This window comes from Vombatus ursinus, unplaced genomic scaffold (genome assembly GCF_900497805.2).
Source record: "Vombatus ursinus unplaced genomic scaffold, bare-nosed wombat genome assembly UNPS02014781.1, whole genome shotgun sequence".
Lineage (NCBI taxonomy): Eukaryota > Metazoa > Chordata > Mammalia > Diprotodontia > Vombatidae > Vombatus > Vombatus ursinus.
The window spans coordinates 24,723,126-24,742,295 of record NW_020954559.1 but is presented as its reverse complement, the minus strand read 5'-3'; the positions used below and the strand labels follow the sequence as shown (position 1 = coordinate 24,742,295).

General features: G+C 35.0%; 1 protein-coding gene across 1 annotated transcript in view; it reads right to left on the bottom strand.

The window, feature by feature from the left end:
* Nucleotides 1-2,092: 2,092 nt before the first annotated feature.
* The window catches only part of LOC114046196 (DNA repair protein complementing XP-G cells-like), a 31,877-nt gene continuing 14,799 nt past the window's right edge, over nt 2,093-19,170 (bottom strand). Inside the window, exons 10-15 of the mRNA XM_027866441.1 lie at nt 18,837-18,956; nt 17,373-17,586; nt 16,516-16,660; nt 13,586-13,786; nt 12,139-12,223; nt 2,093-3,044 (exon numbers count right to left, since the gene is read on the bottom strand). Coding sequence (XP_027722242.1) covers nt 2,448-3,044; nt 12,139-12,223; nt 13,586-13,786; nt 16,516-16,660; nt 17,373-17,586; nt 18,837-18,956 — 1,362 coding nt within the window. The 3' untranslated portion in view covers nt 2,093-2,447. The remainder of the gene's footprint in view (nt 3,045-12,138; nt 12,224-13,585; nt 13,787-16,515; nt 16,661-17,372; nt 17,587-18,836; nt 18,957-19,170) is intronic.

The window sequence follows — 19,170 nt, the reverse complement described above, 5'->3', positions numbered from 1 at the left end:
CAAAATAAATTGAAGTATTTTTAAGTCTGGGAGAGATATGGGTATGTTCATAGGCAGCAGATAGGGAAAGATTAAAAATTAGAGACAATGGAGATTTAAGAGAGGACAATCTGCTAGAAAAGATGGGAAGAAATGGGATTAAGGGTACATGTCGAAGGCCTTGCCTTGCTTAAGAGAAGGGGCACATCTTCATATGAGATAGGGGGTAAAGCAGATGGTGAAGGAAGATATCTAAGTGATGTGAAATCAGGAAAGGGAGCAGCTCTCAGTGAATGTCCTCAGTGTTTTTCAGTAAAGTGTGAGGCAAGATCCTCAGCTAAAAGGGTAGGGATAAGAGGTTTGGGAAGGAACGAAAAGGTTTGGAGTAGTCCCCATAGCAAGAAGGGAAGTTGCTCAATTAATAATAATAGCTAACATTTATATATGGAATATATAGCATGTTCCAAGCATTCTAAGCGCTTCACAACTGTTTTATTTGATCCTCACAACCTAGGAGGCAGGTGATATTATTATTCCCATTTATAGATGAGGAAACTGGAACAGAAGCTAAGTGATTTCTCAGAGTCGCAGAGCTGGTAGATTTTCCTAACCCAGGCCCTGTACTCTATCCACTGCACCACCTAGCTATAAGAGTACTGCTTTACTTCAGTGCTAGCTGCAGTTAAGATTATGTTATATAAATTTATATTGGACTCAGTCAACATGATTTTGACTTTTTCCAGCTTTGTTCAGCAACATGAGAATAGAAGTAGAGGCAAATGGTGGAAGATAAAGATGTGTATACAATTATAAAAGGGAGGCCTGGGCAAAGTGCTGATAAATTTAAGCAACAGACTGCATTCAATGGGAGTGTTAGGGTTAGGGTAAGTTTCATAAAAGAGGTAGGCCCCAAGTCAGGACCAGAAACTTCTTCAATGGAGAGGGGGATTAGTGTGAGTCCATTCCAGGCATCGGGGGATGGTGTTGGAAGGCACCAAGAGTAAGAGAACAATGAAAAAAACACATGGAGGGTAACCCAATGAGGCAGATACACAAAATATGTAAATATTTTATCTTTAGCTTGAATTAAACTAAAACCCCTTATTTTCACATGTAGTATGCCACCAATCTATGCTTCTATAGTTGATTTTTTGAATCAAATTTCAGGACTTTGCATTTGTCACTACTAAATTTAATCCTAATTTTGACTTTGCATACTGGCCTCTTCAAATTTTTTTTATCCTGATTTTATGACCCAACATATTAGCTATTCCTCCCAGCTAATAAAATCTGAAAATTTGCATTATTTGCCAAAGTCGTTGATAAGATGTTAAATGATATAACCATAATCACTAATAAGTTATAACCCTCAGCCATACACCCCACTTAAAAAAGCTATCAAAACTGTGCGTTATAGTGAAAACAGTGCTGGACTTAGTAGTGCACAACTAGATTAGACTCCTACTTCAGACATTTACAAGGTGTGTAATCATAGGTTTCTTTAAGCCTCAGTTTCCTCATGTATAAAATGGGGATAATAACCCAAATCTCAAAGAGTTGTTATAAGGATCAAATGAAATAATATGTATAAAACACTCTGAGAATTAAAGCACTGTCTTGATGTAAGCCACCACTACAGCACTAAAAAACAAATCATTCTGGTGGAACATTCATGTGAGTAGTATGATATAATATGCATAAAGACTTTCTAAAATACTTAATGCAACCAAAAGACAGTTCCGAAATACTCTCTAGTAGTGGGCTTTCTTCTCTCCTTCTAAATGAACCTTGAGACAAGAGGGAAAAAGCATCCTATTTTTCATACAACTGTTAAGGGAGGTCCCTTTTCTACCATCCAAGAATCACAGAATGTGAATCCAGGCTAAGGTGAACACATTTCATGTGTGGTAGCAAGGACATCTGAGAATGTTCAGATGAATGCAAACATGGAATAACAATGTCAGGGAGAAAACAATTCAGTAATACAAAAAAATGCCACATTTCCATTGGGACAAACAGAATGGGATATAAATGGCATGTAACAAAACCATGGATGATTTTAAGATCTAGATTAAAAATAGAAAAACAAAATATTCAAACACAAATTAGGGTTTGTTGGATTTTATTTTCTCTCTGTAACAAATTCATTAGAAAATTTTATTATACCTGATTTCTCTCTTCATAAATACAGATATACCTAACTAGATCCAGACCTGTGATTTCATGAGCATTACAAGTAGCTTTTGGTAAAGAAGATTCTTCTACCAACGCAGACCAGCAATTATTCTAAAACTGCGTGTTCAATAGTTGCCTGGGACTCCAAGAAGTTCAATGACTTGCCTAGAGTCACACAGTCAATATGTACCAGAGACAGGACTGGAATCCAGGCAGGTCATCCTGAACCTGAGACCAGCCCCTTATCTATCCCCAGTGTGGTTTTCACAGCTACAAACAGTAAGATAGGTAAGTTATGTTTTCCTTTTCTTGCCCCTCACATTTCTTTGTCTCCCTTTTTTTTTCTTCTCAAACACAGATCTAGCAGTCACCATAACAATTTGTGTCCCTTTTCCATCTTCATCACTGGAGCTGCTAGTCCCTTCTTCATTCTTCTCAGGATTATGTTGTGTTATCTCCTGAAAACCTGAAGAGACAGTATTTGACTGCTTGGCAGGTTTTCCCCTCTTGACCTTGTTTGAAGATGTACTTTCAGAATCTTCTCCTAAAGATACTTCAAATGATTCTGAGAAATAGGCTTCCCCAACAAAGCCACCTCCACCACATTTATTCTCCTGATTGGCACTGGAAAGCACTTTTCTTTTTAAATTTTGAGGTTTTTCCAATTTATTTTCTATGTTTTTCTTCCCATTTTTGTCCTCTGTTTTTTCAAATGATTTAAATTCTCTCTCCATGGCAGCAGTAGCTGCTTCTATTTCACCAGCTTCTTCTTCCTTTTCTTTCCTGAGCATACATGTCACAGCTCTGTTGAGTCTCTGACTCTTAATTCCTTTAACATGTTGTTTCTCATGTTGTATCAGCCTAAAGAAAGAATCAATGTGGAGCTGTGTCTACAAAAGAAGAAACAAAAACAAATCAGAAAAGGAGGTAAAGTTTATCACTATCCACTCCAAAGAAGAATAACGTGAATACTAGTGAATGACACCTGATTACTATTTCAGAAAATAATAATTTGTTGCCTTTCAAATGAAGTCAATTCTATCATAGGTAGATTATCTAAAGTAGATCTTGTTTTCTAGGTCTTCCTGATTTTCCACAAAAAAAAGGAAAGAAAAAAAACAACCTCTTACTTTCTAGGTTTTACTGACAGCACCTGCACTGACTCTGCTAATTAAGACCTTTGTTTATACACACATCATCTACCAGATGTATTCCTATTCACTTTCTTTGGATGCCATCTTAAACATTCCTCAAGAAACACATTTTCTAGAACCATAGTAGTCCTCTTCTAAAAAAAAAAAAAGCTAAACATCCTTTGGGAACAATTTATATTGGTTACATTGTTTCTCTGTGAATTCTCTTGATTACTGCCTTTAAAAAAATAAATGTTGTCACCGGACATGGTAACATATACCTGAAATCCTTGCTACCAGGGAGACTGAAGCCACTGGATTGCTTGAGCTAGGGATTTCAGTACTTCAGTAGATTAAGCCAATAGTATATCTGCATTATGTCAGTACCAATTAAGTAACTCCCTGAGAATAGAAGGCCCCCAGGCTGCCTAAGGAAGGGAGAACCTGCCTAAATAAGAAACAAAGCAGGTCAAAGCTCCTGTGCTGATTGGTGATAGGATCTGGCCCCTGAGTGGCTGCTGAACTTCCAGCCTGGGTGAGGTAGGGAGAAACAGTCTCAAAAAAAAAATAAAACAACAACAAAAATCGTCCCCAAATTTAGCAAGAATTAGGGAAGCATTAGATAATATTATTACTACCTACCCAGTCATCTAATAATCTTCTTGTGAAATTTATGTAATAACAGTAATCTCCTCTTGAAAATAACATGATACAAGGCAGAGTCAAGATGGCAGAGTAGAGGAAGCACTACAGCCAAGCTCTCCCAACACTCCTCTCAAAACAACTGTAAAATAACACCTTAAATCAAAGTCCAGATTGGGAGAACCAACAAAAGGTCAGGGTGAGACATTTTTCCAGTCTAAGACAACTTAGGAGGTTGTCAGGAGGGATCTGTGACACCTGAGGACAGGCTGGCTCAGAGTGATGACCACACCAGCTGTGGGTCTTGGATGCAGTGACAACAGCAGCAGCAGCTTCAGGAGCTCTCAAACCAAAGACAGTAAGGACATCGGACAATGGGTAAGAAAGAGATTACAGGGGACCCTGAGCTGACTCTGGGCACAGGACTGAGTCTATTTGGCAACTTCATTGCCCATATGCAGTTCTGGGTCACAGTTCCAGGGAGGAGAGAAGAGCTTTTTGTCACAAAGAATCAAGGGCCCTTCCTGGGAAAGGACCAGAGTGCAGACCAGAAGAGCAGTGACCATGCCTCTCCCCAGATCATCTCATCTCGGAAGCACCGAAGAGAACTTCTAAAACCCCCAGAATTAGCTCTAAAACCAGAAGCTTGAAAAAGCCTGAAACTTGGGAAAGTGCCTGCTCCCCCACTGCATAAAGCACAAAGTCAGGAAATAAGCTGGAAATGGGGGCAGCTAGGTGGCACAGTGGATAGAGCACCAGCCCTTGATTCAGGAGGACCCGAGTTCAAATCCAGCCTCAGACACATAACACTTAACTAGCTGTGTAACCCTGGGCAAGTCACTTAACCCCCACTGCCCAACTGAAAAAACAAACACAAAAAACAAAAAACCAAAAAAAAAAAAGGAAATAGGCTGGGAAAAAAAAAACCAGGAAGCAATAACAACAACAAAAAAGAAATTGACCATAAAAAACTACTATGGCGACTCAGAAGAAGACAATGATGTCAAAACATCTACAAGTAAAGCCTCAAAGGGAAAAAAAAAATGTGAATTAGACACAAGCTGAACAAGAATTCATGGATGAGCTAAAAAATGACTTTGAAAATAAAATGACAGTGATAGAGGAAAAATTGGGAAAAGAAATGAGAGCAACACAAGAAAATGATAAAAAGACAATTAACAGCTTGTTAAAAGAGGCATAAAAAATACTAAAAATAACACCTAAAAAATTGGCCAAATTGTAAAAGAAGTACAATACTCCACTGAAAAAAGAACTCCTTAAAAAGCAGAATTGGCCAAATGGAAAGAAGAAAATAATTCCTCAAAATCAAAACTGGGCAAGTGGAAGTTAGTGACTCCATGAGACATCAAGACTCAATAAAACAAAGACACAAGAATGGGAAAAAAAAATAGAAAAAAATGTGAAACATCTCATCAGAAAAGCAAACGACCTGGCAAACAGAATTACTGGACTACCTGAATGCCATGATCAAAGAAAGAGTCTAGATGTAATATTTCAAGAAATTATATATCCTAGAACCAGAGAGTAAAATAGAAAATGAAAGAATCCACCCGTTATCTCCTGAATGAGATCCCAAAACAAAAACTTGTAGGAATTCCTGAGCTCCCAGGTCTAAGAGAAAATACTTCACAGCAGCCAGAAATTCAAATACCACAACACACCACCATTCAGAGTCACAGAGCCACAGTCAGGTTCACAAAAAATTTAGCAGCTACCACATTAAATGAGTGGAGGGCTTGGAATATGACCCAAAGACAAAGGAGCTAAGACTACAATCAAGAATAACCTATCCAGCAAAGCTGAATATTATCCTTCAGAGGGAACATGGATATTTAATGAAACAGAAGGCCATCAACCATTCCTGATGAAAAGACTAGAGATGAATAAAAATGTGGTCTTCAAATACAAGATTCAAGCATAAAAAGGTAAACATTAAAGAGAAATTATAAAGTGACTCAATAAGGTCCAACCGTTTACATTCCTATATCGGAAGATAATCATGTAACACCTAAGAACTTTATCATCATTAGGGCAGTCAGAAGGCCTCTACATAGACAGAAGTCACAGAAGTGAGTTGATTACAATGAGATAATCTTTAAAAAAAAAAAAAAAGAGTAGATGGGCAAAAAAGAAGGTTACATTGGGAGATGAGGAAAGGGAGAAGTGGTGGAAATTATCTCACAAAACAAAAACATGCAAGGAAAATGGGTGGTTAAGGAGACAATGCTTGAACCTCACTGTCATCTGAATTGGTTCAAAGATGGAATATATATACACACACACTCAGTTGAGTATAGAAATCTATCTTAACCAACAGAGAAGTAGGAGGGGAAGGGAATAAGAAAAAGGGGGAGGAGGAGGGATAAAAGAGATTAAAGGAGGCAGTGGTTAGAAGCAAAATAGACTTTTGAGGAGGGAAAAAGACAAAAACAGAGAGACAGAAATAAACAAAAGAAAATAGGATGGAGGAAATGTCACAGTTAGTAATAATAACTGTAAATGTAAATGCGATGAAGTCCCCCATAAAACAGAAGCAAAAGAAGAATGGATTAGAAACCAAAATCCAAAAAATATGTTGTTTACAAGAAACACACCTGAAACAGAAAGACACACAGAGACTTAAAATTAGGGGCTGGAGCAGAATCTATTATGCTTCAGCTGAAGTAAAAAAGGCAGGAATAGCGATCGTGATCTCAGACAAAACAAAAGTAAAAATAGATCTAATTGAAAAAGTTAAGCAGGGAAACGACATCTTGCTAAAACGTACCACAGACAATGATACATTAACCAAATGGCAGAGCTTCAGCATACGTGTTGATAGCATAGCATAGGTATCAATATTTGTGCATCAAATGGCATCATAACATCCAAATTCTTAACAGAAAAGTTAAATGAGATACAGGACGAAATAAGAGACTAAAACTATAGTAGTGGAAGACCTCATTTTCCCCTCTAAAAGCTCAAGAAATGTAAATCACAAAAGAAATTTTAAAAGAAGTTAAGGAGACGAACAGAATTTTAGAAAACTTACATATAATAAAACTCTGGAGAAAACTAAATGAGAATAGAAAGGTATAAACCTTTGTCTTAGCTTTTCATGTACCTTCACAAAAAATAACCACATCTTGGGATATAAAAACTTCACAAACAAAAGCAGAACAGCAGAAATATTAAATGTGCCCTTTTCAAAGCATAATGTGATAATAAATTCACTGGAAACTAAATAATCTAATCCTAGAGAATGAGTGGGTCAAAGAACAAATCACAGGAACAATCAATAATTGCATTAAAAAGAATGACAACGAGACAGCATACCAAAATTTGTAGGATTCAGCCAAAACAGTACTTAGGGGAAAATTTCTATCTCTTAACTTGTATCAGTAAAATAGAGAAAGAGCAGATCAATAAATGGGGCACACAAATAAAAAAAACTAAAAAAAGAACAAATTAAAAATCCTCAAACACTAAAATGGAAAGTCTAAAAATCAAAGAAGAGATTAATAAAATTGAAAAAAAAAGCCATTGAAGTAATAAATAAAACTATGAGCTGGTTTCATGTAAAAAAACTGATAAATCATTGATTAATTTCATTTTTAAAAAGAAAACTACCAAATTATGAGTATCAAAAACGAAAGGGTGAATAGACCACCAATGAAGATGAGATTAAAGCAATTATTGGGAGCTATTTTGCCCAATTACATGGCAAGAAATTTAACAATCTAAGTGAAATAGATGAATATTTACAATAATATAAATTGCCCAGCTAAGTAGAAGAGGAAATACAATACTTAAATAACCCTATTTTAAGGAATTGAACAAGCCATAAATGAGCTCCCTGAGAAAAAAAACCTTGGACCAGATGGATTCACAAGAGAATTCTACCAAACATTTAAGGAACAAGCAATCCCAATATTATATAAACTTTGTGGAAAAAATAGGCAAAGAAGGAGTCCTACCAAATTCCTTTTATGGGGGCAGCTGGGTGGCACAGTGGATAGAACACTGGCCCTGAAGTCAGGAGGACCTGAGTTCAAATCCGGCCTCAGACCAAACACTTGACACGTACTAGCTGTGTGACCTTGGGCAAGTCACTTAACCCTGATTGCCTCACAAAAAAAACAAAAAAACAAAAAACAAAAACAAATTCCTTTTATGACACAACTATAATTTTGATACGTAAACCAGAGAGAGCAAAAACACAGGCCAATTTCCCTAATGAATATTGATGCAAAAATTTTAAATAAAATACTAGCAAGGAGATTACAGCAAAATATACAAATTATATCATTATTATTATTATAATATATGTATAATATGTATATATATGTTATTATACAAATTATCTCATTGTTGTCATTCTTTTTAATACAACTATTGATTGTTCCTGTGGTTTGTTCTTTGACCCACTCATTCTCTAGGATTAGATTACATCATGGCGAGGTGGGATTACACCAGGAATGCAGGGTTGGTTAAAAATTAGGAAAACTACAACTGAACACACCAATAACAAAAACAATCAGGATCATTTGATTATATCAATAGATATAGAAAAAGTTTTTGACAATAAACAACATTTATTCCAATTAAAAACGCTAGAAAGCATAGGAATGAATGGAGTGTTTCTTAAAATGACAAATAGTACTATTTATCTAAAACCAAGAGCAAGTATTATCTGAAATGGGAATAATAAGCTAAAAGTCCTCCCAATAAGATCACAGATAAAGCAAGGATGTTCATTATTACCATTATTATTCAATATTATATTAGAAATGCTAGCTCTTGCACCAACAAGAAAAAGAAACTAAAGAAAGAAAAATTGGCAATGAGGAAGCAAACTATCCATCTTCACAGAAGGTATGATAGTTTACTTAGAGAACCCTAGATAATCAACTAAAAAAACAGCTGAAATAATTAACAACTTTAGCAAAGTTGCAGGATATAAAATATACACACATAAATCATCAGCATCTCTATATAATACCAGCAAAGTCCAACAGCAAGAAATAGAGAAAAATACATTAAAAATAGCTGCAGACATTATAAAATACTTGGGAGCTTACTTGCCAAGACAAACTCAGGGACTATAACAACACATTTACAAAACACTTTTAACACAAATAAAGACAGATCTAAAACAACTGAAAAAAATGTTCATTACTCATAGCTAGACGGAGTCAATATAATAAAAATAAATAATTGTGCCTAAACTAATTTACTTATTCAGTGCCATGCCAATCAAACTACCAAAGAATCATTTTATTTTATTTTATTTTTTTAATGCTGTAGTTCTTTATTTTTTTTAAAGGCAATTGGGGTTAAGTGACTTGCCCAGGGTCACACAGCTAGTAAATGTCAAGTGTTTGGTCTGAAGCTTGATTTGAACTTAGGTCCTCCCGACTTCAGGGTCGGTGCTCTGTCCACTGTGCCACCTAGTTGGCCCCAAAGAATCATTTTAGAAAGTTAGAAAAAAAATAATAATAATAAAATTCCTCTGGAAGAACAAAAGGTCAAAAATATCAAGGGAATACAATGGAAGAAAATGAAGGAAGGTGGCCTAGCAGTACCAAATTTCAAACTATATTACAAAACAGTAATCATCAAACCAATTTGGTACTGGCAAAGAAATAAATTGGTGGATCAGTGAAACAGATTAGGTATACAATACACAGGAGTAAATGACCATAGTAACCTAGTATTTGATAAACCCAAAGATTTTGGGTTTTGAACTTTGGGTTAAGAACTCACCATTTGACAAGAATTGCTAGGAAAACTAGAAAACAGTTTGGCAGAAACTTGGCATAGGCCAACATCTCATACCATATACCAAAATAAGGTCAAAATGGGTAAATGATTTCAAAATAAAGGGTGCCATCCTAAGTAAATAAAGTGAGTAGGGGAAAAAAAATTATCTATCAGATCTATGAATAAGGGAAGAGTTTATGACCAAAAAAAGAAAGAGAGTATCACAGGAAGTAAAATGATTTTTATGTTGATTACATTAAATTAAAAAGGTTTTGCACAAACAAAACCAATGCAACTAAGATTAGGAGGAAAGCAGGAAAATGAAGGAAAGAAAATTGGCACCAAATTTCTCTGATTAAGTCCTCTTCTCAAATATATAGAGAACTGAGTCAAATTTATAAGAATATGACTCATTCCCTAACTGATAAATGGTCAAGGATATGAACAACCAGTTTTCAGAAAAAGAAATCAAACTATCTATAGTCACATGAAAAAAATGCTCTAAATCACTACTGATTAAAGAAAGGCAAATTAAAACAATTCTGAGGTACCATTTCACACATCAGATTGGCTAACGTGACAGAAAACGAAAATGATAAATGCTGGCAGGGATGTGGAAAATTGGAACACTACTGTACTGTTGGGAGAGTTGTGAAATGGTCTAACCATTCTGGAGAGCAATTTTGAACTATATTCAAAAAGCTATAAAACTATGCCATAAAACTTTGACACAGCAATACTACTACTAAATCCATATTCCAAAAAGATCAAAGAAAAGAGAAAAGGACCTATATGTACATAATTATTTATAGAACCTATTTTTGTGGTGGCAAAGTACTGGAAATTGAAAGGATGTACATAAATTGGGGAATGGCTGAACAAGTTGTGGCATATGATTGTAATGGAAAACTATTGTTTTATAAGAAATGACAAACTGGATGGTCTCAGAAAAATCTGAGAAGACTTATATGAAATGACTCAAAGTGAAGTAAGCAGAAACAGAACATTTTACATAGTAATGGTAATACTGTTAACAATGATCAACTGTGAAAGACAGCTACTCTGATCAAAACAATGACCTAAGACAAATCCAAAGGATCTATGATGAAAAATTCAATCAATCTCCAAAAAGAGAAGTGATGAAGTGAGTGCAAACTTGTAGTGTATTTTTTCACTCTCTTTATTTTTCTTGTTTTTTCTTATAACATGGCTAATATGGAAATGTTTTGCATGTCTTTACACGTACAATTACTTTACATGTACATGTACAATTGAAATAATACTGCTTCTCAATGGATGGGGGAAGGGTGAGAGAGAGAAAATTTGGAATTCACAATTTTAAAAAATGAATGTTAAAAAGAAATAACTTTTTTAAAAAAGAGGGAATTACAGAAAATAGCATCTAAATGAATCAAGCCACAATTATGGTTTGATTTTAAGTAAAGTCAAATTACAAAGTTTCAGGATACAAAGCTGCCCTTCTGATAAATACCTCCTTGTTAAGGACATGAAGGTCAAGTTAAACTCATAAGACATCTATAAGGAATAATGTTAGGGAATGTTGATAAGACCTCCTGCTCCACACAAATTTCCTCTTCTCAGGAAACAGATTATGAATTGCTCTGCTTCTGTTTCTCTGGGCCTAAATTTGTTCATCTTTAAAATCAGGGGACTGAACCATATTATCATAAAGGTATATATATATATTTGAGTTAGAAATCTTATGGTATCATGAATATAAATGCAACTGTTTAGGTCAATACACTGTCACTAACATGATGACATGCATTAATTTATCAAATCAATTTCCCCTGAATGAATACAAAGGGGACCTTGAAAAAGAGATAGCAGAAAAATGTAATCTACTTCCCAATTTTGTGTAAGGTTAGCCCTGAAAGTCAACAACTGCAGATTTTCCAATGTGTACTTATACAATGCATTCATAATTTTTAACTATATATAATAGAGACCAGACCTGTGAATTCACTGATACACGGAAATCCCAGGTGAGGAAACTCTCAATACATCAAAGCAGGTCTCCACCTTCTCTGCAACTTACAGTCTTAGAGAGTTGCCTAAAGCATCCAGTGTCAAACTCAAATAGAAATGGATCCCTGCCAAACCACAAATTGACTTAGAAAACCACAAATAAACATTATATATGTTTTGTTATATATTTCCCAATTACATTTTAATTTAGTTGGCCTGAGTTTTGACACTGAAAGAGTAAGCACTGAAAGATTAAGTGACTTGTCCAAGATCACTTAGGATGTATCAGAAGCAGGAAAGTCTTCCTGGCTCCAAGTCCAACTCTATCCACTATATCACACTGCTTCAAGTAGACAATGAAATAACGAAGAACAAAAATTAATACAGTCCTTTAGGGCCAATTTGATCTTTCCACTCATAGTTATAAAGCAGTCAAATAGTCCACTATAATCATTACCTGATGTGCATTCAGCTGTTTTAGTACAGGTAATAAAGATTCATCTGTCTTTGTTCTGTTCCAGCCAAAATAACGCTGACAAAACATGCAGGTTGGTTAAGGCTTTAAATTTCTTTAAAAAAAATTTTTTTTTTACAACAAAGTGATCAAGAGGAGTCCCTACAATATCAAATCACAATTATATTTTAAAATAAAAAAAATTACAATTATATTTTAAAGTGCATAGTTAATAAAAACTACAATAATAAAGTCAAGAAATAAGTATGATACCAAACAGAAGTATTTGGTATCATTTCCTACTTAACATCCTTTGAATAAAACTATTTGAAGATACAGATTTTCCATTAAAGAAAAGCAAAACAAAACGAATTTCTGTAAGGAATGAAGGACTCGTATCAATCTTTCTCTAGGGATTTACAATCAAGGGCTGGTGACAAGTTTCCTTTGTATTTGCAGTTGTCCCTTTAAGAAATGCTTCCTTTAACTCTGCCAAAGAAAGCTTTGCATATACAAACAATATACTAGGGAGAAAAATTGTTTGTTGGCATATTTTTGGTTTTTGCAACTCTGATTAATAAAATGAATAATGATCATATTCTTTTTACAACTGATAATAAAATGAATAATATAACTTCTCCTTATAACTGTTCACATCATATTTCACTGGGTCAATAGCCATTAGCCCATATGCAAGACAGACAATGACAATTCACTAAATATGGCATAAAATATCCATATTTAGTTATAAACATGTACAGTTATCCAAAAATATTTTTTCAAGTCTTTGAGCTCTAGGTGACTCACTCAACAACAGGTAAGGTTCTAGTTATGTAGGGTAACCTTTAAGTATGAAATGCACACTAGTCAGGCTCAAAATCAGAGGCCCCTAGGTTCAAATTCTAGCTCTGGTATTTACTACCTGGGTGTCCTTGGGCAGGTCATTTTACTCTCTTTGCTTCAGTTTCTTCATGTATAAAAGAAGGAAGGGGTTGACCTGGATGACATTCTGAGGATACTTTCAGTTCTAAACCGATGATTCTATCAACAACCTCAATGCCTAGTAAGAATAAGAAATAAATAAGCCAGATGAGTCCAATACAGTCATCTGGTACATGTATGTCCCTAATAAATTTACCACTATTCCTTTTCCCAGGGAGGTACATTGATAATAACATGAACAAAACTTAACTTTCTTTCCTACTCTTTCACAATAAACTGTACTCAGCCTGAATAAGCATAATCATATCTACAACTGCAATATCACTTCCTATTTTTAATAAAGGTACCTATTTTGTAGTAAGATTAGAATTTTAAGTAAAAATTCAAAGAAAAACCTGATTTAAGTTCACTTCTTATGGATTTGAAATTATCTAAAGTCCCAAAATAAAATGAAATAAAAATTTGATTCATTGTTACTCTATTTATATGCTAAGCAGCAAAAGGATATTCTCTAATTTTTTCAAGATCTGGTTTTCCCCATAAGAATGCTCCTTTTGAGTCATCCACCACAGGTTTCAGGTAAGCTTCTGCAACAGCTGGGTTAGGGAAACCAGGAGAAAGTTGCAATTGTCGCAATTTCTTTTTCACCTTGGTGTCACGGGGATTGGGTCCTATTTTCTTAGTCTTTTGAGCTTCATTCCACCATTCTCTGAAGAATAAAGGAAACACTATCCATTAAACACTCAATAAATCATAGCATATTTATTTTTATTAGCATTTTTAAAAATTTTTTCTTCAGTCCCAAATTCTCTCTCTCATTCCAGCCTTCCACCACCCTCTGAGAAGGAAAGAAATACAATACCCATTTCATACACATATTTCCACATTTGTAATATATTTATTCTCCCCCATAATACTATGAGGAAAAAAAATCAAGAACAATGCATTTGTATACAAGTCTCATATTGCCATCTCAAATTTTATTTATCCTCTCTTTGGGTGGTGCTTAAAAAGAATCTACATTTCACTCTCTGCAGCAAGATGAGGACCTAAAACATAAGAGGCAACATTTGTCTAATCCTTCTTTCCCTATAACAGAAGTGCTTACCTCTCAAAACCAACACAAGATAAGCACTAGGCAGGAATTAAGATGTTTACTGACTCAAAGGAAAGCACAAAATCATCTTTCAATCACTTTGCAAATTATCTCTCTCTGCCAATCTCTGCCTTCCTTAGAAACATGATAGTACATGTGACCTGATAACTTCATACACAAGTTTCCACTAATGTGCTCCGTGCTTACGGGATTTTCAATCAGAAATAAGAAAATACGTATTTAAATTCACTAATGAAATTTAACCCATACCCACTTATAAAATTTAACCATTAACAAAATGTATCCCCTATACTAGAGTAGGAATAATGAGGAGAAGCTGCATGGTACAGTAAAAAGAAGCCTGGCTTTAGGGTTTAAGGGCCTGGGCTTGAAGCCTGGCACAGCCACTTACTGCCTCTGTGGCCTTATGCAAATCATCTTACCCTTCAGGTCTTATTTTCTCATCAGTAAAATGATGGGAATGGCCTAAATGATTTCTAAAGTTCTGTCCAGCTCTAGAGTATGTGTTCCTATTTTTTTTTCAATCTGGTAATTTATAAAGCTAAAGACTAAGTAAAGGTCACAGTGAGCAATTACTATTTTCCTTTACAAAAGGAAAACAGGAAATCAGACTCTCTTAAAGATAAGGTTATGATTCTAAAATGTATCCATTAGGTGAAACTGAAACTAAAGCTACAGATAAAAAATTAATGTAGGTGTTAGATTTTAAAGCAGTAACAAAAAAACTCAAAATTCTTGCTATACACAACCTGTTAGTAGTAAAAGTTCCTCAAGTAATTAGATCAGAAAATTTGAAAAGTGATGTGGTAAGATTCCAGCCCCTCTCTTTCTAGTATATCTGGGCTTTAAACAGATGTTTCACCAGGAAGATGAGGGGGACTTTGAGGGTAAACCAATTAACTTCCTATTTAAGCAGAAAGGAAAATGGTTTGTAGTCAATAACCATTCTGTCAAGAACACATTACATGACAATTAGTCAACACCTAGGTGATTTATCTGGCAGATTAACAATTTCAGAAGAAAAATGGAAAATTAGAATCATGAATAGGACATAAAAATTTGAACATATCAGATGGAAAACATCTTTAAAGTTCTCCTAAGAACTTCTTAAAAGATACTTACTTATTAAGTAAAATGGGACACTCATGGAATAACATAATAAGACATACTCATGAGACACTAAATCATATTAATCTATTACACAGCCTATCTATAATGTTAAAATGTTAGAATTCTCAAAAAGCAAAAATACCAAATAATAATAAACAACAACAATAATAATAATAATAATGGTTGACATTTATATTGCCTTTTCAGGCTTATAAAGTGCTTTCCTCAAAAAAAAAAAAACAGAGAAAAGACACATAATTATCCCTATTTTATAGAATAAGAAGTTCTGAGAAATTGTGATCCACCTATAATAGCTACACCTACATCAGAAGTCAATTTTTAGCCTTTTGACTCTAAATCCAATGATCTTTACATTAGACCACACTGAAGAAAAATGTTTCAGAGTGGTAATGGAAATATGCCATGGATATTCAGTGGTGACACACTAAAAACAAAAGCTATGTGGGACACAGAACCCTAGAATTTTAGGTCTAGATGAGATATTAGAGATTATCTAAGCCAACAGTCTTATTTTATTTAAGTAAATGGAGAAACCTGAGGTCTATTGGTCAAAAATTCCAGGTTCAATTTCTACTTCTAATAATCCAAAAGGCTTCATGTTTTAAAGGTTGATTCAGTATAAGGGGAGAGTAGATATAAAATAGTCATGGATCTTTAAAATTAGCTAGACACATGTGGCTACCTAGTACAAATCTTAAGAGTCAACACATCCTTGATTCTGTGTGCCACAGAAAGCCTGATACTACTCTAAAAACTAAATGCCTATCAGTCTAGGTGATGCTAAATTACACCACTGGACATACTGGCTCCCCCCAATAACATGCAGCAAATGGAAGGAAAGACATGGAGAGAGAAATTCTCTAAGGCATTACACACCAGAGGCTAATTTGTGCATTTTTATATTCCTCAGGATAAAAAAATGTTCATCCACCCATATCTAGCCTCCTTTCCTCCCTCCCTCGAACACATACACATACACATACACACACACACACACAAGCAGAATGACATAAACAATGCCTCTTTGGAACTTAAATCCAAACAAGGCCAACTCCTCTTTACATTACGCAATATTCGTTAACACTGCATTTTCAATGATCCCTCGCTCTCTTTTAGTTAAAAATCATCAATAAAAAGGCCTGTATATGCCTTTTATTTAAAAAAGTAAAGCACAATATATAAGGACTCACGAAAATTTTAAGAGAGGCTCCAAGCCACGTCCAGGAAATTCATTGAGAATTTCCATGGCCGTCACACAGCCAACAGTTGGTATCCCTTCTGTGTAATCACTTCCAAGCAAATAGGCCAAATTAATCAGTTTGCTCCGGTCTAATCCTATAGGGTAAGAGACATCAATCAATTAACATTTATTAATCACCCACCATGTGTAGGACACTATGTGTAAGCAGTCATATTTCTTCAATCTATCAATATCAATTTATTTACCATTTTAAAAGCAAAATTATTGACCAAATAAGCATTTTTAGATTATTTAAGAAAAGGCTAACTATAAATTCCTGGTATACCAGCTCCAGAGGTAAAGCGTTCAGAGGTCTAACAGAATTAACATAATTAACCTGTTCCCCTAATTCTACTATCTCTGGCTTCTGCCTAGGTCTAACTGTGAGTCATCTAAACATGACCCCCACACTTCCTACTATCTAACCAACCAATTATTTAAACTGAAATAATAACCTGAATATTCTCATTTTCCAATTTTTTCTTAAATCTAGTTCCAAACACTATGATCATAGGTGTATGAATATATGAAAGTTTATACATACAATGCCACCATTAACCCTAGGTCATCACATCAGTCCCCAGAAAGTAAATTACATTTAAAGACTGAAGACATTTTTTTAGAAAGCAATCCCATGTACAACTCTTATCTCTAGGTACTGAAATATAAGCTCTTACAAAGATAAATAAAACAACAGTCTCAGCTTTTGAACCTCCCCTTCGCAGTGCTTTGCAAAGAGTAGATATTTAATAAATGTTTATTAGCAAGAACAAACAAATACATAAACATAACCCTTCAAAGTCTTACCTAGTTGGTTGTGAAAGTCTACATACTGGTAATATTCTACAAACTTGTCTTTACTAAAGAAGTTTTTATACACATGCCGTGCTCCAAAAAGCCAGATATCACTATCATCAGTGATTGTTCCAGATGTCTGATCAGTCAAGTCCAAAATGGCGCACTGAGCTTCTGCCTCCATAGGAGCCTCAATGTAAGGAATGCCAAATAATCGTAAAAGTTCCTATTGAGATTAAGAATGCAGTAGAGACTTATTAAAAAGCCTACCACCCTGGTAGGCTCAGAGTGAAATCCATATTTTAAGGGTTTATTTAATGCAATTTCCCAAACTGTGTTCCCTGAGAAACTCTGGAAATCTACAACAGTTACCTCTAAACTTTTTTGATTGTGTGCCTTGATCAGTAAAAAAAAAAATTGAGCATGCACCGTAACATTTACTTACTTACAAATGATATACATGTACTAATAACTAACTAATAACCATGTTATAAAACCCAGTCAATTTTGTCTGCATAGCTGCTTCAGGTATTTGGACTGGGGTAGGTAATAATCTCCCTTAGGGATCCAAGCCTAAAGCAGCCACATAGAAGGCCCCTGACAATGCGGATGCCCCACTCTTCAACTGATTGATCACATACCCCTTGGGATGAAGTTGTGATTCCCTTGGGTTCATTCCATTTAGAAACTACTAATCTATACGTCAATAAGGATTATGCAAGAAATTTTTACTATTAGCAATAACTTTTTATGTTTTTCAAAGGGAAATGTGAATATTTCAAAAATACATTTTATAAGAGAAATTTTCAAAACAAATATCCACTTAATTTCTTCTATTTTAATACACTTTTGGGGGGATTTTTATCCAGAAGATACATAATAGGGCTAAAAAACCTTTACTCGCTACAATGTTTTCCACTGTGATTTAGGGTAATTTCATTCCCCAGAGGTTCCTGGACCTACATTTCTGGGTTGCTCCAATATACTTAAGCTTTAAGGTATCCTATAGCCAAATTTACTTGGTGCAATGCTGAAACCCATATCATTTCTCATCAGCCCACACCACCAGAACATGCCTGATCCCACTATAAACCAGAACACCAAGGCTTTGTCAGCATGGACATCGAACTATCTGCCTTGCCACTGTGTCAGAACCCTGTCCAAGGTTGTCTCAGCTTTTCAACTCCTGCTGAGGAAACAATCAAATCAATACTGCCACTGCTACTGAAAAGAGCATGACAACCCACTGCATTATGGCTCCACTCACCATGCCTGTAACTATGTAGATCAAAGATCCTTTCTTTAGCCACCCAAAGTAGAATCTAAGCTCTTTGAGTCCAGGCACTATCTCATTTTGAAATTTTTATCCCCAGCACCTAGCACAGTGAATGGCATGTAGCACATGCTAAATAAATGCTTATTGATTGAAGTAAAAATATCAGAAGTTAAGGGAAGCTTACAACAGAATAAACCTACCTGACTTTCCAAGAACATCTGGCCCGTTACAGTTGCAGCAATCCGTTCCTGTTGCTGTTTTTGAGCTCTCAGTGAATTCTGTTCAACTAAAAGATTGTTCTCCAGAGCTTCCAGTTCCTCCTGCACATGAATTGTATTTTAAGTAACTTAAATCTAATTCAATGTAACTAGGTAGTACAGTGCATAGAGTGCTAGACCTGGAGTAAGGAAGGCAGAGTTCAAATCTAGCCTCAGACACTTAACAGATGACCTGAGGCCAGGCACTTAACTTCTTTCTGCCTCAGTTATATCTGCAAAATAGAGATAATAATAGCACTTACCTCCTAAGGTTGTT